At 53.1% G+C, this 24,481-nt stretch overlaps 9 protein-coding genes across 9 annotated transcripts; 4 read left to right on the top strand and 5 right to left on the bottom strand.

Moving 5' to 3' along the window:
- Window positions 1-725: 725 nt before the first annotated feature.
- Window positions 726-2,694, top strand: ACET3X_007650 (uncharacterized protein; the record flags this gene model as incomplete). The annotated part of the gene is made up of 2 exons (XM_069453820.1): window positions 726-998; window positions 1,051-2,694. 2 exons carry the CDS (start codon window positions 726-728, stop codon window positions 2,692-2,694), a joined length of 1,917 nt encoding a protein of 638 aa, XP_069304813.1.
- A 595-nt stretch (window positions 2,695-3,289) lies between these two features.
- Window positions 3,290-6,607, top strand: ACET3X_007651 (uncharacterized protein; the record flags this gene model as incomplete). Its single annotated transcript, XM_069453821.1, has 4 exons — window positions 3,290-3,415; window positions 3,502-4,663; window positions 4,713-6,011; window positions 6,063-6,607. 4 exons carry the CDS (start codon window positions 3,290-3,292, stop codon window positions 6,605-6,607), a joined length of 3,132 nt encoding a protein of 1,043 aa, XP_069304814.1.
- Window positions 6,608-7,221: 614 nt separating this feature from the next.
- Window positions 7,222-8,017, bottom strand: ACET3X_007652 (uncharacterized protein; the record flags this gene model as incomplete). Its single annotated transcript, XM_069453822.1, has 3 exons — window positions 7,222-7,602; window positions 7,664-7,792; window positions 7,850-8,017. The coding sequence occupies 3 exons, from the start codon at window positions 8,015-8,017 to the stop codon at window positions 7,222-7,224; spliced, it is 678 nt and encodes a 225-aa protein (XP_069304815.1).
- Window positions 8,018-9,358: 1,341 nt separating this feature from the next.
- Window positions 9,359-11,296, bottom strand: ACET3X_007653 (uncharacterized protein; the record flags this gene model as incomplete). The annotated part of the gene is made up of 5 exons (XM_069453823.1): window positions 9,359-9,743; window positions 9,792-10,529; window positions 10,579-10,855; window positions 10,913-10,980; window positions 11,043-11,296. The coding sequence occupies 5 exons, from the start codon at window positions 11,294-11,296 to the stop codon at window positions 9,359-9,361; spliced, it is 1,722 nt and encodes a 573-aa protein (XP_069304816.1).
- Window positions 11,297-15,267: 3,971 nt separating this feature from the next.
- On the bottom strand, window positions 15,268-16,302 carry ACET3X_007654 (uncharacterized protein; the record flags this gene model as incomplete). Its single annotated transcript, XM_069453824.1, has 1 exon — window positions 15,268-16,302. One exon carries the CDS (start codon window positions 16,300-16,302, stop codon window positions 15,268-15,270), a length of 1,035 nt encoding a protein of 344 aa, XP_069304817.1.
- A 1,069-nt stretch (window positions 16,303-17,371) lies between these two features.
- On the top strand, window positions 17,372-19,118 carry ACET3X_007655 (uncharacterized protein; the record flags this gene model as incomplete). The annotated part of the gene is made up of 2 exons (XM_069453825.1): window positions 17,372-17,757; window positions 17,810-19,118. The coding sequence occupies 2 exons, from the start codon at window positions 17,372-17,374 to the stop codon at window positions 19,116-19,118; spliced, it is 1,695 nt and encodes a 564-aa protein (XP_069304818.1).
- A 430-nt stretch (window positions 19,119-19,548) lies between these two features.
- On the bottom strand, window positions 19,549-20,489 carry ACET3X_007656 (uncharacterized protein; the record flags this gene model as incomplete). The annotated part of the gene is made up of 4 exons (XM_069453826.1): window positions 19,549-19,995; window positions 20,051-20,194; window positions 20,245-20,282; window positions 20,342-20,489. The coding sequence occupies 4 exons, from the start codon at window positions 20,487-20,489 to the stop codon at window positions 19,549-19,551; spliced, it is 777 nt and encodes a 258-aa protein (XP_069304819.1).
- A 329-nt stretch (window positions 20,490-20,818) lies between these two features.
- ACET3X_007657 (uncharacterized protein) lies at window positions 20,819-21,967 on the bottom strand (the record flags this gene model as incomplete). The annotated part of the gene is made up of 1 exon (XM_069453827.1): window positions 20,819-21,967. One exon carries the CDS (start codon window positions 21,965-21,967, stop codon window positions 20,819-20,821), a length of 1,149 nt encoding a protein of 382 aa, XP_069304820.1.
- A 1,027-nt stretch (window positions 21,968-22,994) lies between these two features.
- ACET3X_007658 (uncharacterized protein) lies at window positions 22,995-24,105 on the top strand (the record flags this gene model as incomplete). Its single annotated transcript, XM_069453828.1, has 3 exons — window positions 22,995-23,448; window positions 23,515-23,985; window positions 24,059-24,105. 3 exons carry the CDS (start codon window positions 22,995-22,997, stop codon window positions 24,103-24,105), a joined length of 972 nt encoding a protein of 323 aa, XP_069304821.1.
- Between the last annotated feature and the right edge of the window lie 376 nt (window positions 24,106-24,481).

Consider the following 24,481-nt stretch of genomic DNA (forward strand, 5'->3'; position numbering starts at 1 on the left):
CAACGCTACGGCATTTTGATCAGACGCGCATCAGGGGATTGGATGACGTTATTGCGATGTATCGGCTGGCAGAACTTCTGAAGCTAGGGAAGTTGAACAGACTAACAGTTGAAGCCTGGCCCAGGATCAGAGTGAGTGATCAGCATGCTATGGAGGATGTTCTGGTCGACTGTACACCGTTGATCGAGAGTTTGGTGGAGTGGCTTGAGAGGGGGTTTGCGGCCCAGGGCAGAAACGTCACCGTCCGTTACGTAGAAGCGAGCAGTCCGGGCTTGAGATGGAGTAGGCGCATCTGAAGGGTGCAATTTGATCTGTACCGATTGTAGTCTCCTAATTGTCTGGAAGCCAGCCCTGCTGTTCTTGCCGTTCCCTCACATCAGACTGTTGCACAGTGAAAGCGTGTCATGACGTGCAAGGTGGAAGTTAGTTGACGCGGCCATGACTAAGCGAGCGCCGCCGGCTCGTTTGCCGTCTGATCCCAGCCAGCCCATCACCAGCCTCATTTATCCTACCACGACCGAGCGCACTTGCAACACCATCGTCGCTCCACGCTTTTTGACCATTGCCGTCATCACTGCACCCGCGCGCATCCTGGGAACCCGATACCGAGATTGCCGGCGCGCTTTTCCCGCCGCGCGTATCGACTTGTTCGCGACGCGTCAACGTAAACAACAGCGCGACTCCTCCACCACCCCGCCCACGAACCGACCGACCCAACCACGACCATGTTTCTTCCAGAGGATCTCCTCTTCAAGCAGGGTGCCCTTGCGCACGTCTGGCTAGCCTCGAATCAGCAGAAGAAGCTTACCAAGGCCCAAGTGCTGCAGCACAAAATCCCCGAGAGTTGCGAGGTCATTATCCGACCCGAGGTGGCTGCTGGCGGCCCACTTGCGTTGCGCTTGAACGCGCAGTTGCTTCTGGGTGAGGTGCGCATCTACAGCAAAAAGGCGACCTACCTCCAGGATGACTGTCAGGAGGCCTTGTGGAAGATCAAGATGGTAAGTTCCAGCTGTGCTTGCGCGACATGACCACTCCTGACCTTGCCTACAGGCCTTCCGTCCCGGAAACATCGACATGCCCTCTCAGACTCATGTCGCCAACCCTACTAACCTGATCCTGCCCGACCAAATTACCGACCTGGATCTGTTGGCTCCCATGCCTGACCCGTCGTTTCTTCTTTCGCAGCCGCTTGGTTCCAACCTCGATCTTGGCAACACCACCGTCCCCGATTGGGACAACAGCCAGTTCCTTTCCGGCAGCATTGAACAGGCGCGCATGGAACCAATGGAGCTCCCGGATGATGATTTGAACTTGGATATTGGAGAGGGCGATGACCTGGAGCCAACAGTAGCCTACGACGAGGGCACCAGCATTGAAGTCGGCCGTAACGCACCTTTGGAACGACGTCGCTCTGACGACTTTACCGGGCTGGGCAAGGATCTGATTGTCGACGACGATGATCTTGGTATAGATCTGGGCGAAGATCCTCCAACTGAGCTCGCACGCGGCCCGGAATTCAATCTGGACGACGACTTGGACATCACCATGGGTGGCATGGATACAGAACTCCCAGTGGGCACCTCCATCGCTGGCGACTTCCCCGTCCGCCAGCGCGAGGAATCGCCGCTATCTGAATTGGGAGAAGAGGAGGCTACACGCCTTGAGCAAGAAGTCGCTGAGCAGAATGCTACCATGTTCGAGCCCGAGCCTGAGCAAGAAGAGGAGGAATCGATCCACCAAGCCCGTGCCAAGCGCAGGAGGGTCATAGGAGCCGATGCTGAAACCATGATTTCAAGTCACCAGCTGAGGGAGCAGCAGAACAACCGCGAGAAGATACTCAAGCCTGCTTCGTTCCTGCCTCGCGACCCTCTTCTGATGGCTTTGCTCAACATGCAGAAGTCAGGAGGGTTTGTCTCAAGCATTCTGGGCGATGGCCGAAGTCAAGGCTGGGCTCCAGAGCTTCGAGGCATCCTCTCCCTGGAAGTCATCTCGCGTCCAGCTCAGAAGCGCAAGCGTGACGGTGCGAATGTCGAAAATGGTGCCACTGAAGATGAGGCAGCAGCCGATGGAGACAGGACCCCTCAACTCCAGCTAGAGTTTGAGCAAGACGAGCCAACTTTGGGCGGTGGTGACATTGGCATTGGTGGAGACAACGACGCCACGCTTGGAGGATCTGATGACATTGTTCAACTTCCTGACGACCCCGGCTTCCAGCAGATTGGTGACGACGAGGAGGTTTTTTCGCCTGTACCGGACAACTTTGACGACACGACCGCGCCGCTGGTCCACCCTGATGAGGCTGGACCCGTGTCATTGGGCACCAAACACGCTGTCCATTTCTTGCGAGAACAGTTTGGACCGGAGGCTGAAGAGAGCGAGTCGGAACGGCAGAAGAGCAGCATCGTTTTCCAAGACGTCTTTCCAGAAGCCCGGACATCACGAACAGACGCGACCAAAATGTTCTTTGAGATGTTGGTACTCGCAACAAAGGACGCCATCAAAGTTGAGCAGCCAGCCAACGAGCTCGGTGGCCCTCTACGCATTCGCGCCAAGCGTGGTCTCTGGGGACAATGGGCAGAGACTGGTGCTAGCGGCGAGCTGGCATCTCAGGCTCAAGCCGCGCCTACAGGGGATCCCGATGCGCCAGCTGAGGGCATCGTCCAGGGACCCCCCGAGGTTTCCGTGTCAGCGTAAAAGCTGGACAATCTCTTCGCGCGGCAGAATTTCTTTGGGACTAGGTACCGTCTGGCGGTGTTGGCTGGATACCCTTCTTTTGGCATGGCCTGAATTGTAGGCGGCTGCTTTGGACGGTGTTTGGCGTTGGTATGGGAAATGGTGTCTCTGGGAAGTTGATCCCTTGTATTATTGTATCAGGATAGTTGCATTAGCTTTGGAAGACGGAATGAATTTAGTACTACCATCGCACTCTGACGTCTCAACTGGCAATAGCTGTTACAGATAGAGTCAAACATTGACACAGCTTGTAGTTTGGTAATGGTACATGAAATCAGCAAGGCTTCGGCTCCAGGGTGCTGTGACACCCCTGTTCGCGAGTAGCGCTGCTTTGACGTTCTGGTCCATCACTGACATGCAGCAACTGCATGTCCAGAGACAGCACGTAACCGTCTCGCAATTCCCTTGGCCGTGCTCGTTCGCTCATCCAACACATCTTTTGCTACTCCTCGCACCAATGCGATAATCCAGGTCGACCGGCATCTTTTTCCACGCTAGCTCTGGACGGATAGGCCACGTTGGACGGCGGCGCAACACAACTCCTGGCCATGCCAACATGTCAAAAGCGCCCACGCCCTCATTGCCCCTCTACAATGCCTCGGGCCTGCCCTCCAAGTCTTCGCGGCCCTCTTCGCCCATGCTGCAGCCCCGAGAAGCCCTTAAGCGGAGCACCACGCCCTCAGTACGCCATGCGCTTCCACCACTACCACTGCCACCACCACGTCTGCTACGTAGCTCTGGCGACGCCCGCTGACCATGTGTGAACAGTCAATAACATCGGCTCATTCCCTCCTCTCGGCCCACGACACGGCCCAGAAACTCTCCACGTCGCTGACCCATGGCCTCTCCGCCTCGGACGCCTCGGCGCGCATCCACATCCATGGCACCAACGAACTCCCCCATGAAGAGCCCGAACCGCTCTGGCTCCGCTTCCTCAAGCAGTTCAAGGAGACGCTCATCTTGCTGCTGCTGGGCTCCGCTGGCGTATCCCTAGTATTGGGCAATCTGGAGGACGCCGTGAGCATTGCTGTGGCCGTGACGATTGTGGTGACAGTGGGCTTTGTGCAAGAATACCGGTCCGAGAAGTCAATCGAGGCGCTGAATCAGCTGGTTCCGCATTCGGCACACATCATTCGCGCTGGCGCAGAGCCGTCCCGCGGCCGTCGCATGCCAAACGGTACCCCAATAGAGGGTACCGAGTTGGACGACTTGAATGACACCACCGCATCGCTGGCGGCGGCAGAGCGCAAGTCTACTACCATATCCGCGACATTGTTGGTACCGGGCGACCTGGTCATGTTCCACACTGGAGACCGCATACCAGCCGACATCCGCATCACGCACGCAGCCGACCTCAGCATCGACGAGTCCAACCTCACCGGAGAGAATGAGCCTGTCGCCAAGTCGCCAGACACCATCACGCCTCCGCTGGCCGTGCAACGACCGTCTTCGCCTTTCTACGCGTCCGAAGCCGCTGGAACGGTCGGTGCTGATATACGGCTCAACGACCAGAAGAACATTGCATTCATGGGCACACTGGTCAGATCGGGCTATGGGCAAGGAATCGTCGTCGGTACGGGAGGCAACACTGAGTTTGGCGCCATTTCTGCTTCTCTGCAGCAGATTGAGAGCCCGCGGACGCCTCTACAACTTTCCATGGACCGCCTGGGCAAAGATCTAAGCTACATGTCATTCGGGGTCATTGCCTTTATCGGGCTGGTGGGACTGTGGCGTGGTTGGGCATTCCTGCAAGTCTTTCAGATCGCTGTCTCGCTTGCTGTCGCGGCCATCCCTGAAGGACTACCGATTATTGTTACTGTCACGCTTGCGTTGGGTGTGCTGAGGATGTCTAAGCGCGACGCCATTGTTCGACGGTTACCTAGCGTTGAGACCTTGGCTTCGGTCAATGTCGTGTGTACTGACAAGACAGGTAAGTCCAACAGTTCCACCAAGATGCGGCATGTACTCACCACCACCAGGCACATTGACCACGAACCACATGACTGTCACCAAGATATGGCATTTTGACGAGGCATCACCAGTCAACGTCAAGAAGAAGCACGATTCTACGGACCTCGATCCACCCACGCGCAATATACTCCGGATTGGCAACATTGTCAACAATGCCCGCTTGTTGAGCGACCAGGCAGCATCAGCATCGACTGCCGCGGTACTATCGTCGACTCTTGGAGGCGATGACAACACAGCAGCGAAGAGCCGATGGGTTGGCCAGCCTACCGACGTCGCTCTTCTTGACCTAATGGATGCTTTTGGAGAAGACGACATTCGAGAAAGGCTCGGCCATCGCAAGTTTGAGACACCATTCAGTTCGGAGAGGAAGTGGATGGGCGTCGTCGTTGGCGGTAGTTCTGGCAACCACACCCCTGGGTCCGACTATGCGTACATCAAAGGCGCACTCGAGAGAGTTCTAGACCGTTGTGACATGTACGTAACGGCACAAGGAAAAGAGGTGGCACTCGACGAAGCACGCAAGCAGGAAGCGATCAAGGCCGCCGACCAAATGGCACAAGAGGGTCTGCGTGTGCTCGGCTTCGCAAGTGGTCCATCCAGAGGAAAGAAGAGGAATGCCAGTGGTACCGCTTCACCTGCACCGTCTACAAACTCGGCTCTTGGCGACGATGAGCAGTACCGCGGTCTTGTGTTTGCTGGATTGGTTGGCATGAACGACCCGCCGCGAAAGGGAGTCGAGAGAGCCATTCGAAGACTGATCGCCGGCAAAGTCAAAGTCATCATGATCACGGGCGATGCAGAGACGACAGCAGTCGCCATCGGCAAGAGTCTGGGTATGCCCATTATGCCGAATTCAGCACTCGGTCGCTCGGTCATCCGTGGCGATGAATTGGACCAGATGAGCGAGGAAGAACTTGCACAAGCCATTGCGACAACGTCCATCTTTGCGCGAACTAGTCCTGAGCATAAAATGAAGATTGTTCGAGCGCTGCAGTCACGAGGCGACGTTGTGGCAATGACTGGCGACGGTGTCAATGATGCGCCCGCGCTCAAGAAAGCAGATATTGGCATTTCCATGGGTAGACTAGGCACGGATGTTGCGAAAGAGGCCGCAGACATGATTCTAACAGATGACAACTTTGCGACCATCCTTAACGCGATTGAAGAGGGCAAAGGCATCTTCTACAACATCCAAAACTTCCTTACCTTCCAGCTCAGCACCAGCGCGGCGGCACTGAGCTTAGTACTCCTGAGCACCTTCCTTGGCTTCGAGAATCCGCTCAATGCCATGCAGATTCTCTGGATCAGTGAGCTCCACCTGTACTCATGCCCTTGATTTCTACTGACCATCAACCTAGACATCCTCATGGACGGTCCTCCCGCGCAATCTCTCGGTGTAGAACCTGTCGACCCAGCCGTCATGGCCCTTCCCCCTCGCCCACGCCAGGCACGCGTCCTAACCCGCCCACTCATCCAGCGCGTGCTCCAATCCGCCACCATCATCATGCTTGGCACGCTCACGACGTATTACCTCGAGATGACCACCGACAACATTGTCACCGCACGCGACACAACCATGACTTTCACCTGCTTTGTTCTCTTCGACATGTTCAACGCACTAACTTGCCGCTCTTCCAGCAAGTCCGTCCTCGCAGGCGAGATTGGCGTGTTCGACAACAAGATGTTCAACTATGCCGTCTCGGGCAGCTTGCTTGGCCAATTAGCGGTCATCTACTTTCCGCCGCTGCAAAGCGTTTTCCAGACCGAGGCGCTCGGTTTGGGCGATCTCGCGCATCTCGTCGCTGTGGCGAGCTGTGTGTTTTGGGCAGATGAAGGGAGGAAGTGGTATGTCAGGTGGAAAGGGAGGAGAGGGTATGGCGGGGGATATAGCACTGTTGTTTGAGTATAAAAGGGTTGGTAAAATGTGGTGGTGTAGAAGCGTTATATCGCGCAATGGATATTGCTGTTACTCATCATGTGCTTTGTGGATGACCATGTGTGAGGTGAGATACGTGAATCTTGGGCTGACGATTCTTTCGCGAGATGGAAGGGCTACGTGCGATGCAAACTGGGCTTTGATCGAATCTTGTGACCTTCTCAATGACGCACCTATCGCATATGAGAAATCAAAGGATGATGTGAAGTTGAAACAGTGGTAGCCGCCGTCATCAAGACGACCTGGAAACACGTAAAAGAGAGGGCTTCTATGGATTTGCTCGGCTGGTGAATCTGTACTGGTAGAGAGAGGACGCATAGGCAATGCAGCTTGTGCGCACGCACTCGTTTGCTCAAAACATGCTTCAAGTGTCCGACCGTCATCACCTCTACTACGGCAAGTTTTCGTGTAGCTCTTGGAACACATTGTGCCCTCCGGCATCTGTCCGCACCCAGGGTGGCTCCCCGTCGACCTAATCACAGTATTTATTGCTCAAGTAACCGAGTATGGCCTATCTTAAGCCATGTCGCGTCCACAGTCTCTCTTGCTCTTTTTTGTATTGGTATCCGCATACGATCATCTTATATCAACTCCACATCCCCTGTCCCACAGCCCACACACCAAGCCCTTACTGCGCTCCACCTGACCACCCAAATATCCCCCCTCTTCATCTCAAACCTGCGATCCGTCCCCTCGACGAATATCTCCCCCACATCGCGCAACGCCCTCACAAAAACCGCTTTATCTTCGTCAGGCTTATCAATCATGCTAATGCCACCCGTCGTATCGTCGAGTCGTTGTAGTGATGCCGGAAACTGTGAGAGGAACGAGGATGTATAGTGGGAGGAGAGGAGCGCTTGATGGGATATCAGGTATTGGTACTCGGATGGGGAGAGGAGGGGGAAGGGCGTCTCGAGGGAAGCCGTGTGCAGCGATTGAATGTGTAGAGGGTGTGTATCGATCTATAAATGTGTGTCAGTATGCCGCCGCAGTCAGGAGTCCTAGCGCAAGTAATAGCAATACCTTTTTTATCCTGGCCCTCAGGAAACTGCGGACCAGGAACTTGAACCGCTCGAGTTCGGTTTGTATGATGATGAGCTTGAAGTTTGTCTTCGGGTCCATGTTGCCCGTCTGGTCTTCGACAAGTTCAATCTGGCTGCGTCATTAGCTGTCTTGTGTTGCGCTCGCGGAAGTTTACCATGCACTCACCTGTCTTTGGATGCGCTCTAGCACCCTCCCCATGAGCTCCTCAGGCCATGGCAATATCTCTGGTGCGACCCTCTCGGCAACCCAACACCTCGTCAATTCCTGCAAATCGCGCGCCTCCCTCGGCGTCGACTCAACCGCAACCTCTGCAAGAAGATCGTCAATGTCCATGGTATGTCGTTGGCTCTCGCAAGAGGCTCGGGCGTATTGCTGAGAAATGAAAGCGCATCAGCCGGTATGCGGCGCGCCAATTTTGTTCGTTTTCCCTTTGCATCCAGATGCTACGGAAGCGTGGATGGAAGGCTCTAGGCAAGGACGGTAATAAAATTAATCGGAGGTGACGGGATCGGTAAGCGCCCGAGATAGGGCGGGTAGCAAAAGCGAGATCTGAGGTATGTATCGGGTCGATGCATATGTGTGTTGGCTTGCAGCGAGCATGCATGCAGATGCACATGTTTGGTGGGGCAGGGATGCGTGTTGCGGGGACTAGCGCCGACGCGCTCGACGCGACTCAACATGCAACGGGAAATGCCGCGTCGTGATCCAGACATTTATCAACACCGAAAGAAGCAAGCAAGACACGGGGTGCATTGGTATCAGCTAATGCAGTGCAGCCATCAACTGCCGTCGCTACCACACCTTTTCCAGCATGGGCTATGACTAGTGTCTGCCCAGGTAGCTCAACAGATAAACCGTGCATGGAGTTAATGCATCACGACTTCTTCATCAGGAGAATGGTGCAGGCAGATCAGTTTGATGAAGTATTCTTTGTAATTTGTGACTCCATTGACTTCAGCACTCGTTGAACCTACCCTGCAGCCCACTACCTCCTCATAATTGTGGCTGTAGATGGACAAACTAGAAGAGAGCAGTAGCGGGTGAAGCATGGGTGACACAAGGAATAACACAGAGTCCAGTGAGTGCTGCCGAGGATGATACTGAATAAATTGTATTAAGGAAATTGGCAGGAGATGCCGTGTAGGTGATTAATGCTGTAAAGGCACGTAGACCTATTTGTGTACTTGGTTTCGTGATGATTCTTAGATTCTTGTTCTGAAGAACATGTGCAGGCGATGATTCAGCGCTGCTGGGCCAGGAGAGATCCGTCTGAGGATGGGTACTAGGAACAAAGGAAATGAATGAGCTCGCGAGACAGCCTTCGTTGGACTGCTCAACGCTTGCCGTAGACAAGATGGGTATCCAGCAATCCCTATCAAGAAATAGTAACTTTTGCCCGGGCCCACGGCTCCGCGACAAGGGGTATAGAAACGAAAACGGGGACAGGAACATCCCGAAGATCAGATGCAGACTGGAGCCGCTGCGCGAAAAATCCCGAGAGTGATGCAAGACAAATGAAATCGCTCAAACGCCCCGGAAATGGAAATGGAGCAAACGCCAATGCTGTGGGATCCAATGCCATGCAGCAATCATTGATAACGCCGTGAATCAATGCGCCATGAGTTAGTTTAGTTTCGTTATAGTGTTGGTTGGTTGGTTGGTTACGGTGAAGGCCTAGTAGGAGGCCATGCGACGGGAAGCGGCATTGACACGTCCGACTTCCAGAGAGTCATTTCCAAGGGTGAAGAGGTTGTTTCCAGATCTTGTACGGCCCATGGCTGTGGGGCTGTCTTCCATCTGGCAGTGCTGCCCAAAGGTGAAAGTGGTAGCACGGTTGAGTTTAGCACGCGACTTGAACTTGAGTTTGTTAAGGCCGCGTTCACAGGATTGCTCATGCTCTTTGGCATCCATGCGAAGGTAGTTCTGGGGATAGCAGCGGGTTGCATGTGCGTGGTAGAAGGAGCTGTAACCGCCGTCGAGGATGTAAACTTCAGGGAACGAGAGGTAGGGATATTGATGCGCATTCTCCTTGCGATCTTGCGAGCGAACAAACTTGGCCCTGTTGCTGTTAGTCATGACTATAGACGGTAGCATGGCAAGTACTTACATGAGAGGAGCACGATGCGCCGAGTACTCGCAGTGCAGTACCAAAAGAGTGTTCTCACTAGACGGAGCCTGGAAGAGACGCTCGGCAAGCTTCTCCTTGTCACAGAAGTTCAATGCACCTTCAATGTGGCCACCATTGTATTCGTACTCGAAGCGGCAGTCAATAACCACCTTGTTGTCATACAAGTGATCGTAAGCACCGTCCAGGACTTCGACCAATGTTTCGTGGGTGATACGAGGGAGACTCTCGGGCTCACTGGTAGTGAAGTGCGGGAGCTTGAGTGGGTTGGCATCATCGACATCCATCACAGACTGAAGCCCACTAGGCTGGTTTTCATCCTGTTCCTGCTTGGCATTCATCACTTCACCTGGACTTTCGAACATGCTTAACGATCTGCGGAACTTGCTGGGACGACGAGAGGAAGGACCGACAGGCTTCCTGACAGCGGCGAGGGGGGAACCATTGGCACGAGCGGCAGTACAGTTGAGAGAAAAGGGCTTGGGTTTCGATGCGAAGAGAGAGCCATTGGACGTGGGACGACGCTCTTGAGGCGGAGAGGCTGTGAAGCACTCATCCAAGCTCAAGGAAGAAGAGTTCCTGGCGAAGTCACCGCAGCCAAACTGAAAGGCCGGCAGCGAGGTGCTGGTGGGCTTCTCTTGGTCCTTGAACGACACAGTGTTAGTGGAGAAGTTCTTGTGGCGCGAAAGAGAGGGCCGGAGCAGAGCGGACTTTCGGCGTCTGTATTGTATTAGCATGGATAGAGTCTAGCAGCAGCTGATGTACTGACTCAGCGGCTGACACGGGTCGTGGGACCTCGAGTGAGGGTGTAGAGTATGACGGTGGGGTGGGTAGCTCGTCACATGGAGTGAGCATATCGCTATCGGATCCCGGCGTCACCTCTGGGGACGGCGAGGGCAGGGGCAGGCAGCGGTCGTTGATGAAGCTGAAGGGTGCCTTGTGGGGGAGAGGGGATATGTCCATGGAGTCTGGTGCGAAGCCGGGCGAGGACGAGGGGATTGGAGGAGTTGTAACGCCTTCCCATCGAGCCAGTGGGGTCGTGGTTTCTGTTTGAGACTGTCAGCCTCATGCCTCCCACTTGGAGTGAAAGCAGAGCCACTTACCCCGTGTGTCGAGCTGCTGAAATAGGTTCGACGTGAAGAGCGACCGGCGAGGCGTCTGGAGCTGGGGGCTGTAACAAAGCATGTCAGTACCGCAACGGGAATGTTATAAAGGGACAAAGAGGGATTGTACCTCTGGTCCATGTGCAGGTTGCTCGACATGTCTGCAGCCAGGCTGGTCGTGGGCGACGAGCCTCGCATGGGCTGCAGGGTGAAGTAGTCCCCCCCACTCTTCTTCATGCTGAGATCGCGGAAGTTGAAGCTCTTGGGGCCCAGGCTGTGTGCTCCTCCAAACAAGGGTTTCGACTGCGGCAGGTCGCGGCGGTATCCCCAGGGGCCGGGCATAGGCGGTGGGTGCATGGCCGCGAGAGGTGATGACATCTCCATGGTGGGCTGGTAGTAGTGGTGGTGGTGGCTGTCGTCGTAGTATCGGGCAACAGGCAGAGCGAGCGTTTGCACGTCTTCACTGAACGGATGTCGGACGGGAAGAGGCGGTGCTGGCGATAAGCATGCAAGACGGGAAAACTAATTCCAATCTGAAGATGCTGGGTGAGATAGCGTGGTGAAATGGGCTCGATGGGTGGTCGTGGGCGTGGTAGAGATGCTACTGGCGGGCTCGGGACATGAGGCTGAAGGCGGCTCTGTGCTGGGCGTGGTGGATGGTGGAACGAGGTAGCGACTGCCTATACGATATACTCTCTCTCTCTCTCTCTCTCTCTTCCTGATATCAATCCAAGCAAAGCAACCGTCGTCCAAGATCCTCAGCCAACTTAAAGAGGGGATTGAGCCTTCTTGGGTGCGAGAAGGGTAGAGAAGAGGAAAGCGGATCCAGGTCACGCAGCTGGATTTGAGCATGCCGTGGTTGCTGGGGTAGCCCGCTGCTGGGTTCAGGTTAGGGCCGACGACCAGGGCGTGGGCTTTGAAGCTAGGCGCTCGCACACACCGGAGGCCTCACTGCTCAGCACGGGACAAAGAATACTGGGGACTGAAGTTTGCTTGCGCCGGCTATGCACCCAGCCCAGAGCTATGCTGTTGATCCGCAGCCTCTAATGCCGCCGCAGGTACACCGGCCGCTGATTTGATCTCGATCCTACGTAGTCCATCGCGTAGCTGCAGCAATACGCAGCTAATCACGCGAAGCCGACGTAAACAAGCGTTCGCAGCTGTTCCATCCGTGGCAGCATTGCTCCCATCTGTCACCGTCTTGCAGCACTGACAGCCCGGTGCATGGCACAGTACGCTGCCCATCCAACGTGACATGCTTCACCCAACCTGGACCTGAAATGAGACTCGACGGCGCTGCACCTCAGCATCGCGTTGCCAGAGAAGCAATGCCCTAGCTCGGCACGGATCAGACGCACGCGCAATGGGTGCTCCCTGTAAGCCCAGCACGATACGTGAAACCATACGTTCGCTCTGCGCCTAACCTCGCGCCGCCGAGAGAATTTCTCCCTTGAGAGTGGTTCTGCGTCGAGTGCTCTAGCCGTGCTGCGTAACGTAGAAACCGTCTCCAAGGGAAACCGACAGAAGCTGCCCACTCGCTACCGAAGAACCACCAGCCTAGCACAGGCGTGCATGCTACTGCAAGCCTCTTTCGGCATCAACTACCCCAACTCCAGCCTCGTCGAGACGCGTGAGATGTTTTGGACGGCTCGCTCGGCCATCATCTACGCAGAACCTTCGTCATCGCAGAGCGCAGCAGCACGCTTGGTGGCTCTCGCAGGGAACCTGCCAGGGAACCGCCTCGCTGTAACATGGCTTGTGAGGCGCCTCATTGGCTGCCTCTCCTTTGCCCGACTCATTGGGCGAGCGGGAGATTTTCAGACTGAATTCGGTGCAGCGAGACCGACGTCGCAGGCCCTCGCAGACGCCGCGGGCTTGACGACGTGAGCTCACCCCGGCCCGTTCGCCCTCTGATCCCCTTGGCCCTAAGCGGGTGCATAAAACAGGAAAGGCTCCATCCTACGCGCTACCGCTCTAGTCCCGTGCTTGCGATCGAACTCCTCCCTCTGCGATCGCGATGGCGACATACATCCAACGTCATAGGCAATAAGGCTGAGATGAACTGCCAACTTTGCTATTCGTATCCGCCGGTTTGCTCCTACTCGTGAAAACCAGTTCAGACAACTGTCGACCTGTCGACCAAGCACCCTCGCTAACACTCGCAACAACAACAACAGCTACCGTCAGCCATGGCCGCTCGGAGTGACCGGGGGGCGCTGTCATAGTTGCTGTGGTGCCATCAAGAGGCGAGCTGAGTCGCTGTTCGAGAACGGCGGCTCTCCCACCACCACTTTGCACAAAGCCTTCATAACCGGCACACGATCGGCTGGACCCCACCACCAACGGGCTGACCCCTCCTTTTGTGGACCGCCAGGCATACGATAGGGCCAGTCTGTGGCGCTTGTTGCACGCGCCTCGAAAAACCAGCGTCTCGTCTCCAGGTGCGACGCGTCAAGCTTCGAGTACACAAACAACCGTCTTCGCGCCATCACCTGACCTAAATAGGTGAAGGCGAGTCTCACCACAGGGTCTGCGTCATATACCCCAGACCTCGGGGCCCGCTCGACCATGCCGCCAGAGGAGGCCTTGCGATTCGAGACCCTGAAAATCTGCACTGTGGTGGCAGCTTAGCCGCAAACTCTTTGTCATGGTGTCTTTGAGACTTTGTCGCGTCAGCACCTGGCCGGACGCATCCGACTTATTTGCAGTACTGAGTACATCATGGTGGAAACCATATGTGTGAAGAAAAACTCTGTTCATGATTCTCAAGACCACGGCGGGGACATGTTTCGGGCCCGAGGGTCACTCACCATGAAAAATCCAGAAGCTGATGAAGCTCCTTGAAGCGTTCGCGGCTATCAGCCATTATCGGAAATCATCCCTTGCGTCCCGTTTCCGGTCAGCACGTTGCACATCTGTCCCTCTTTGGTCGAACAAAGGATTCACTTATAGTAATGTACCTTGAGGGTTCAAGGCTCCGACAAGAAGCACGGGTTTCATCTCAATGCAAGCGGCACACTTCGCTTGCGGCCTTGCGTGTTCCTGTCACTCGGAGCCTGCGTTTTCTGAGACAACGCGGGACGCTGTGACACACGCTTTCAGCCTGTGACTGCGGGGACATCCGGTGAGCATCCGCAGCATCGATGCAGTCCAGATTTAAATTTCGCCAGTACAAAGAACGGCAAAGTTCTGCAGCGCTGTTTCGTCTTTGCGGCGGGGTAAACCTTTCAGATTTCCAAACACACTATTGCGCATCATCTTCCATTGTCAATCTTGACGATTCATCCTGCCGGATGACGGTGTCGCTTTGCCCGGCGCCTCTCGCATATTTGCAACATCGTTGCCATGGCGATGCATGGGGTCAGACGCGCCTCATGTGTACCCAGCCGGCTCCTCTTTGCACAACCCATTCGTATTATCCAAAGTTCTAAAAGAGTCAGTGAATTATGTGCATACCGAGGGCAAACTTTGCAAAATGTGCAAAAGGGGGTGGAGTTTGGGCAGAGGCACCGACCATGCAATCTGCGATATCGATAGGGAAAACTTCACCGCCTGCTCCTTTTTCTTATTGAACATGTAGAATCTTGGTTGCAAGGAGCAACATGGAGTATTTAAAAGCCAGCGCGTCCCCTCGAATTATTCTTGCATCAGGCCGACAGCATTGCATCACACGTCCTCAGCGTAGACATTGGCTGCGTATCATGTCCACCACGTATTCGTACCCGTTCATGTCTTGAACAAAGGGTCGAGGATACTCGTTGGGACGCAATATGTCATGTTACAGGATGATGGGTGCATTTGGTGGTGACATTCAGCTTGGTGCAAGACAAGGGATGCAAGAGCTGCACGGTAGCGAAGCTGGATTCGGTACCACCCTCATCCATGGAATGGCACCAAGAAACTTGGGTACGACAGTCTGACATGTGCATGACCGATGTCTTCGAACCGAAAACTCTTTCGGCGGACCCCAAACACTATTCGGGGAACCCAAAAAAGATGAGATAGAAGCAATTCACCATCTAAACTCTAAGGATATCAACCCTCCAAATGATCACAGAAGTAACTCACTGCATTAATATTGCCTAACTCGATAATAATATGTGAAAATATCGACTAATGAGGATACTTTGGTAGCTCGGGAACCGTTTCATCTCACCTAATCTCTTAGGGGTCTGCCAGATAGTCTTTGGCGTTCGCCGAAAAGGTTCTCGCTTGATGAAAGCATGTTGCAAACTCTCGTTATAAGCATTCGATGTCACACATCCAAAAGCGGACCCTGCAGCGCCTATTGCGTTAGAGGCCTGGATATATATACTTCTCTGTCCCGCTCATCTCGGCCTCCAAACCACAAGAACCTAGTCCTCCCCGTTATCATGGTTGCTCAACATATGCCTCATGCCCAAGCCGTTTCGCGCTCGATCCTCTTGCTCTACCACACTCAACGGCAATCCTTTTCCAATACCGCATAACACGAAAGCCGCCCACTTCCACCTGAACGGGTTGATCACAATCGTGAAGACGAACCAATAGATCAGTTCAGAATATGTGAAGAAGTCGAAAGCCCCACCGGGAGCTTTGCTCTTGATGAATCGCGTCATGTCGATCCAGCGCTTCATCCACCAAGTGCGTGGTCGAGCAAGAGGGTCAACGAGGTACATGAGCAGGAAGCGTGTGTAGATGCCGATGTGGTAGTTTCCAACGGTGCCAATAGCGTTGACATATGTGCAGTTGTTTGCACATATTGAAGGGTGTTCGGGTGGGAAGACTTGGAGATACCAGTTTGGTGGCTCGTACGGCTCGTTGAAGACTTCGTCTGGTAAGAAACCTAGGCTTGGACGCTTGTATCCCGTTGCCATAATAACAATATCTGCTTTAATCAGTTTCTCAGAGCCGGGGCCGTTCTTGGGAACCCCTTGAGCACGCTTGTTGAACTTGATGCCATTGCCGGATTCATCGTAGCCCATGATGTCGCCGCGAAGCCATGTTGCTTTGTCTGAGCGGATGAGGTCGAGCACTTGGTCGTTGACCATTGGTGTGTCGGTGAAAAGACCTTTTCCACTGTTGGGTGCAGGGGAGATATCGTAGAGATCGCGGTAGAAGAAAAGTCGTAGGATGTACTCGGGAATCCAACTGAAGATGGTCTCGCTGCCAAAAATGTTCAGTGCAAGAAGACTGTCGATGAACGGGTTTCGTGGGATGATCCATTTCTCTGACCGGGCGAGGACGTTGGTGTGCTCTGCTTCTGCGCTGGCTACAAACTCCAAAGCCTCAACTGCGGAAGCACCGCCGCCTATGATAGCAACCGTCTTGCCTTTGGCAACTTTGCCGTCGAGCTGCGAGCTATGCCAAATTTCACCCTTGAAATTTTCTTGGCCGGGTAGCGTGGGCATCTTTGGATCACCGCAAGTACCAATTGCAGCTATTACACCATCGAAACGTCCGTAAGAGGGATCATTGATGATCCAACGCCCGTGAGGATCTTTGTACACCTTTTCAACACGTGTGTTAAATTCAGTTTTACTTTCAAGACCATACCGCTTCCAAAGTTCCGTGATTTGCGAAACAATCTGCTGGCGATCCGGATATCCTTGGCTCCAGTGCACAGAAGGGTGGAATCTGTACATGACCGAATGAATTTGCAGACCAGACGTGTTGTTCACCCGACTCCAAATCCCGCCCAGATTCTTCTTGGACCCAGCTTCGAAGATGCGACAATCAAAGCCATGGCCAACGATGTGTGATGCAGCAGATACTCCGGTTAGGCCTGCGCCAATGACAGCGATTTTTGGACACACGAGGTTCGGGTGTGGTGGCGGCGGTGTTGGAGATAAAACCCAATCAAGCACATATTGGATCACTTGATAAACGAAGAGGACTGGGTGGGTGAGGAAGTATTTGATATAACTCCAGAAGTAGCCCATCGTGGCAGACGGGATTCTCACTTTGTGAGAGGAGACAGATAGGAAGGCGAAAGCAGAGAGACAGTCGGAAAACTTTAAGTTACCTGAACCTGACTTGTTCCAGGTAATATTCGTCCATTCTTGCGGAGCCTTGCGGAAACGTGCAGCTTCGGATGTTGTGTTTCGCATATTACCACCTGTGATGTCACAGTGGAACCACTGCATTGGTTTGACATGTGAAAGGCTGCGAGGCTGCGTCCGGCCACGCAAGCTGGGACGGCGTTCGCCATTGCTTTTTAGAGGTCTCCCATTCAATGGATTCTCCGAAACCAAGTTGCCCATGGGAATTGGATTCCGAACACCACCCTAGTGGCCAAAGTCGACCAACGCGTGGGAACGAATAGAAAATGTTTCTTTCAGATCGGCGACAGGGATAGAGTGGGTGGTAGGTTTGGGAGCTAGGACCTGACGCTAAGCTGAAAGCGGCCTGCTACCGCTCTTTGCAATCCACCACTTAGCTCGACCTTGCACTCAACCACCAACGGTGGTTCCTGTAGCCATGTCCTTCTTCCAAAGCCAACCCGATGTAGAGACACGCTTGTGTACGGCGGTCAACATCGCCATCCAAGCCGGGGATCCGTACCAACTGCAATCAATCGTGCTTCTGGAGCCAGGTGAAGGCAATGCTTTTCCACCCGATCATCAAGAACTCATCAAATCTTTGCAGCAGAATTACCCTGCCGGTGATGAAGACTCCGAGAAGCGTCTTGAAGACCTCGTCAGACGGGTTGTGACCGAGACAGCAGAGTCAGAGGACGAGGAGGGTAGACCAATACAGTCTTGGGGTTCGCTGGTTACTTTTCTCGTCGGATGGATGACTTTTCTCCGAGATGTAGACGCAGAAAACCTGGTTTTGGTGTTCGAGCTCATGACAGATCTTCAACCGTAGGTCGATAAGTGTATGTCTTGAAATCACTTGACGCTAACATATTCCTAGACGAGCAAACAGCGCCTTACAACACCCTACCAAAGGCATCCTGATGCTTCCCACCATCATGTATTATGCAAAGGTGTTTGCAAGAGTGGCGATTGGACTAGAGAAGCGGCCCGACTTGACAATGCATCTTATCACTACCGATGTCGATGAGGATGGGCAAAGTGAATCATTACCAGAAAGGGCAGCCAACATTGTACGGCAGGCCTTCATTATATGCCTCAACGATCGTAACACGGTACCCGGTGGCATCAAAGACGGCAAACCCGATGGAAAGAAGGTTGGAATCTACAAAATGGCAAATATATGCTTGAAGACTTTGTTTCAGGCCGACAAGCTTGGAAGTTGCGAAACGATCTTCAACAACATATCCAACTCATCACCACCACTACACATTTATCCAGCTGCGGAGCGCATCACCTACCTTTATTACCTCGGCCGCTACCAATTCAGCAACACCAACTTCTACGGAGCCCAGCTCGTTCTGGAACTAGCTTACAGAGGCTGCCACAGGCAATGTCTGAGGCAACGTCGTTTGATCGCTGTCTTACTTGTCGCTGCCAACATCATCCTTGGTCGTTTCCCAAACGAACATATCTACAGCGACCCTGCATGCGTGGGCTTCCGGGAAGTATTTGAACCGCTCGCTCGTGCAATTCGCAAGGGCGACCTCGAAACTTTCCGTCGGATAACGAACCTGGACCTTTCACATCCAAGTGCTGATTTTATGATCAAGTACAGGATTTTCTACCCAATCGGCAACTATTGCGAGGTTCTCGTATGGTGGTCACTTCTCCGTAAGACTTTCATCCTCACTGGGAGCATAGGCGAAGCATCGAAATCAGCTGCTTTACTCGATCTCAATGCAGCCGTCCTTATCTTCCGCTTCCTCGAGGCGCGTTCACTCATCAAGAACGCCGCAATGGCCGCACAAGACCGCGGCCCAGGTCGTCGCAACTTCGGCCATATCTACCAAGACCACGCATCAACAAACAAATCGACATACATTGACCCTGATTTCGTTGGCATGGAAGGGGTGCAGCCATATACCCATGAGTTTGATCTATTAGAGATGGAGTGCATCTGCGGCAGTCTCATTACCCAAGGTTATTTGAACGCATACATTGCTCAAGCGAAGCAGAAGTTAGCCATTCAAGGTGTTAAGACGGGTAACCTAAGTGCAGGATTTATCAATCCGTGGGAGGTCAACAAAGAAAGGAACAAGGATGAGGTGCTTGGATGGAAGAAAGAAGCTGGAGGTGATGGAGGACAAGTTGTTAGGTTGTCGTTTGCGGCACCAGCTGGATCGTAAGAGGCGATGCGAATGATACCCTGGTACTTAGGTTAGATAGGCATACGACCGAGGAGATAATTTCGGGTGTTGCAGATGGGTACGTGCTTGAGTTTGGTTGGTCGACATACCACCAGGGAGTGTTGTCGACATCTGCAACAACATCAAAGACACAACGTCGCGTCACCCAACTATGTGCTTTCTCTCACTCCAAATACTAAGAAACGCGCAAGCTGTTGGTAATGGAGACATGATCCTTGAGAATGCTGTCTGCTTCCAACATCGTGAACTTCCTCTCGGAAGTTACAAGGACGTCAAAATGGTAAAGTTCGTAGCGACTAATGCGACTGGGAGACGACGACGGTCAGATGCGACTGGCGAACGTCGCCTGCTTCGGTTGAGCTGCCTAGTATTACTAAGAACTTGTTTATATTCTACCTAACACTTCCGCTCATTGTCCGACGTTGGTGAAGCGCAAGTACTTCTTGACCTCCCTGACATCGCCAAACTTCTTCCTCGCATCCTCGGTGCTGACACTGGTCGGCACGATGACGTCCTGGCCTTTCTGCCAATCGATAGGTGTAGCAACACCCTTGCTGTCTCCCAACTGCAGGCTGTCGATGACCCTGAGGACCTCTGCAGTGTTCCTGCCCGTGCTCGCTGGGTACGACATTGTCAGGCGAATCTTCTTCGCGGGATCGATGATGAAGACTGAGCGGATCGTGAAGGCGATGCCACCGTTCTTCTGAAGCGCGTCGAGGTCATCTTGCGAGATCATATCGTAGAGGAAAGCGACGTGGCGGTCGGCGTCGGCAATGATTGGGAATTGCACCGTGGTTTTGGAGGTCTCGTTGATGTCGTCGATCCACTGGTCGTGCGAGCTTAGGTCATTGGCGCTCTATAGTTCAAGTCAGTAGGCTGAGATCGAGCCACCAGAGGGGATGGAGACGCACCAAACCGATCATCTGGACGCCTCGCGCATCGAATTCATCCTTGAGCTTTGCGAAAGCTCCAAGCTCAGTTGTACAAACGGGGGTGAAGTCGGCAGGGTGCGAGAACAGGATAGTCCACTTGTTGTCCAAGAATTTATGGAAGTCCTGTTTGAAGTCAGTATACCTTCCGCAGCGAATTCGTTAGAGATGCTTACCATGTCGCCATGGGTAGTCTTCGCCTGGAAGTTGGGCGCTACGCGTGATTAGTATCATTCATCTCTTGACCTGGAACTCTGTCTAAAAACCACATACCAATGGACCCCAACCTTAACCGTGGCTGCTCAGCTGGGAGCGCGAATCCACGGCGGAATAGTGGGGCAGCAGGGCGCTGTACCCTTAGGGTAGGGCGCGCTGAAGAGCGAAGAGCTCGAGAAGCTGCACGAGGGAAAAAGGAAGCCATTGTGAAGTTTGCGTGAGCAGTCAGGTGCCTGAGGTGTGTTCCGGAGCTTTGATGTGGTGTCTACGGCGGCGATGTAGATTAGTAGATCGGGACTTTTTGGCATGGCGTCATGTCAAGTCAAATTGCCCGACGGTCCGAAATCGGCTTTCTTTGCCTCTTCGTACTGTAGTGGAATCATCACTGCAGAATGCACTGCAGAATGTCCGACGTAACTGATATTATATCAAAGTTCTCAAATTGATGTTATGCCTACAGTAGCAACAACTCCGCCACGCGACATGTTCAACATTACGTAGCGCGTGCGCGCGTTAGTACCTTCTCATCACGTCTCACGAACCTTCATCTACTTTCCCATCTTTGATGGTTATGTCCAACTCGTCATCTGAATCCAGCATGATTGGTACAGTCCAACCCTTCCACAGACGCGCCGGGACCTTCTCGCCTTCCCCCCCTTCCTTCTTCAGCACGTCGCGCCACCACCGGCAACCCTTTGGATGCATCCGAATCTTGTATCGTCCGTCTTCAAGGCCCTCAATCTTTGAGCTGAGGTCGACCACGTTAATGACTGGGATTTGAGGCTCCAAAATTGACAACTCATCTATCTTCGGCCGCAGGTCGGCTTTCGGATCTTTCAAGTGGCAGATACTGGTGTCGTGATGTCCACGCACTATTTCACCAGTCGCAGCATTGACGACGAAGAGACTTGAGATGGGCGGGTATTGTTGCTTTGACTGGTCAATGATCCTTGGACGGTCGTCGAGGGTGTCGGGTTCTGGAGCTGAAGGTCCCCATGGGACGAGAAAGTTCTGGTGCCCTCGTGGCTGTACGGTCACAGTCTCAGAGCCAGTATTGACAACGGTGACCTCCAAGGACGTACTCTTGACCAGACGCATTCTCGTCTCCAGTCGCGGTGGAAACGTCAGGTCATCGACGACCTTGAAAGTTGCGTGGCCATGGGAGTAGCTGCTGACCAGTTTCGCTTTCTCGTCGCCTCCGTCGCTGTCGGAAAACTTCCCTCGGTCACTATACGCCCATTTCTTGACACCAAGGTCGCGGCTTGCGAGTCTTATCCTGTATCTTTTTCCCGGTTTCAGGACTAGTGCCAATACTCCCTGGAGATCGATAGCACATAGGTATACCGTGAGATCATCTCTCCAGTTCTTTGTCCGGTGAATCGGGGACGGAACTGAGATGCAACATGACTTGCTCGCATCCACCTCTCCCATCGAGCTTGTGTCTACTTTAATCCACTTCGTAGCTTCCCCGGGGTGTTCTTCGTATAGTGTAAGTAGCCCATGCGTCAGGGCGTAAGGCACATCGAAGACTGAACCAGCCGTTTCAACGAGTACTGGTCGAGAGTCTGTGTCAGACTTTTGTAATCGACAAAGGCCATAGACTACACCGAACGGTAGCTTTCCTGAAGCATCGAAGACGTTGTAACGGCTGTTGAACTCTACGTGAATCGAAAATTCGGTCATCTTGGTGTGTGTGTGTGTGTGTGTGTGTGAAAAGCGAAGGAACTTACTGACACCACAGGAAATAAAATGAAGGGCGTTCTTGGCTGTGATTTACGCCTGCAATGACGTCAGGCAGGCACAGCTTGTAAGCTGTGATGTGCCTTCGGGTTTCAATGTGAGTCAGATTTCCAACCGGGCGACGCAAGAGGATGCAATCCTAGCAAGAAACATCCGCGGAGGCGCCCTGCAAAGAGCGAATATTCATAGAATACGAACCACCTCGGTTGCTTCTATTCTATCCACCTGAGGCGTAGAAACTCCGGTTTCACTTCTGCGGCTAGATGTCGCTGGACGGTGAATAGCCGAGAGGCAACGCCGCATGAAGCGTTTGGGCGATTCTTCAAGTAATCCGTACCAAGTCATAACAGGGAGTACGCCTTGGAGAATAACATCGTACGTGTGCAAAAAATTACAGCCCTCTAGATACATATGCTTCGCAATTCTGCGCTCGCCGATATAGCAATGATGGGTGCGGAGTGCGTGTTGCTTCCGGTCCAATCCTGGCGGCCTTAATTTACACAGTATCGCATTGATAACCGCCCGCGTAAGCAATCGCCCTTTCTCTATGTCTATGTATGGGCGGTATCAACACCCTACGCCACTTTTCCTGCTCAGCCTCAGACCCATAAACCTACCGACTGCATTCAGGCTCCGCTATGAAAGGATACAGCCGTTACTATGGCAAGTACCTGTTGCGCTATTGCAGCCCCAAGTATTCTGCAAGAATAGCCTCTTGCTCAGAACGCTGACTGTGTAGGATTCGAATATCGCCTGACCACGTATCACATACCCATGGAGAATGCTATAATCAGTTCCAAAGGCATGCAAGCCAAGAGATGGAGCAGTGAGCGACTCCAGTCGTCAAGTATATATGTACCTCCAAGGTCCCAGTATCGTATCAGAACATACCTACTTGCGCAGCCGCATTGAATACTTAAGACACACTACACAAATCCTATCTCAGCAGTTTCCGACTACATCAATCACCATGACTTTGGTGAAAGTGGTCTCTCTCGCACTCATTGCTGTGACAATAGTCCACGCAAACCCCATATTGAGTACTCCAACTCGACTCGCCGCTCGCGATGATCCACCCAAACCTTCCGCCTACCCACTTGGTGATCCTTGCACGAACGAGTGGCAGTACCTCAACTTCAATCCCGACGATCCAACCGATAAAGCCCATTTGGAACAGATGCACCACATTCTCTGCATCGGTGAAATGCTTGCCCTCACCAGCTATGGGTCAGGGTCAGCCGAACGAGCTCTCAAGCCATACTTGCGCTACTTTGGGCCGAACGAGGATTCTGACGACCCCGATGACCCTGATGAGTATAAATATCAGGAACACGTCAAGAGTGTATTGGACATGATCTCCGGTAACGGTGAGAACAATGTGAAACTTGGCGAGATAGTAGGAACATTTGTTGTGGACAATAAAGGTACGTCTCATTCCTTACCGCAGACGTCTCTCTAGAATTAGTTATAGGTGCTGACAAAACCGATAGACTTTGGTGTTGACATTCCAAATGCACCTCAATGTGGCGCAGAAGGCACGTTGGCCTACACTTTGAAAGATACGGCAGTTGATCAGCTCGAGAAAATCCACTTCTGCGACATCTCTTGGACAGGACGTCTCTATAGCGCTGCGGATATCGACTGTGGTAGCCTGGATGCATACCCCAGCGAGAAGATGGACAGTTTCTCGCGTATCATACTCCATGAGATGACACACTACGAGGCCGTTGGCGAAGGAAGTTCCCTACAAGATGTTATCCAGGACAGACAAAACCAAGATAGCGGAAATGCGTACGGGACTGAGCGAACACACGGCTTGATCGATGTTGATCAAGACGACGATCCAGAAGCCGCGGTACGAAATGCTGACAATTATGCTTGGATGGCTCTGGATGCATGGATCAGCCGTATTTGCGCGACGGACAGAAGTGGTGATAGTTGGCAGACATTCTTCACCCAGGGTAAGGGTCCCCTTCCCTTGCATGCATGAGATCTTGGAAGGCTTGTAGCATTCATACTGACGTTAGTGTTTAGACCCTCCAAACTATAGCGACGACTCCGACTCCGACCCTGACAACTAAGCAACTAGTAATGGGTAATGCAGCGAGGCGGTAAGCTGCAGCTAGACGGGTATTAGGTTTCGTGCGCCCACACATAGATATATTTCCTTTGCATTTCGCGTCAATACACTCCTTTTATCAACTCTTAGTGCGCGTACTCACCACTCCACAAGAACGTATTTTCTAGCCAGCTTCAAAACTCGGTGCTTTTGGAGATTGACTTTGTCTGTGAATAAGCCAACTAATGTACATCCAAGGATGGGTTTGCTCTAGCATAACGCGTCAGTAAGCTCATGTGCATTGGCAGCTTGTTAACCGCAATATAATGAAGCAGCAAAGGAATCAAAGCGGTTGCACCTAAGTTATACACCTTGGGTGACGTATGAAAGAAACGGCA

Source organism: Alternaria dauci, chromosome 7 (assembly GCF_042100115.1).
Source record: "Alternaria dauci strain A2016 chromosome 7, whole genome shotgun sequence".
In the NCBI taxonomy this organism is placed as follows: Eukaryota; Fungi; Ascomycota; class Dothideomycetes; order Pleosporales; family Pleosporaceae; genus Alternaria; species Alternaria dauci.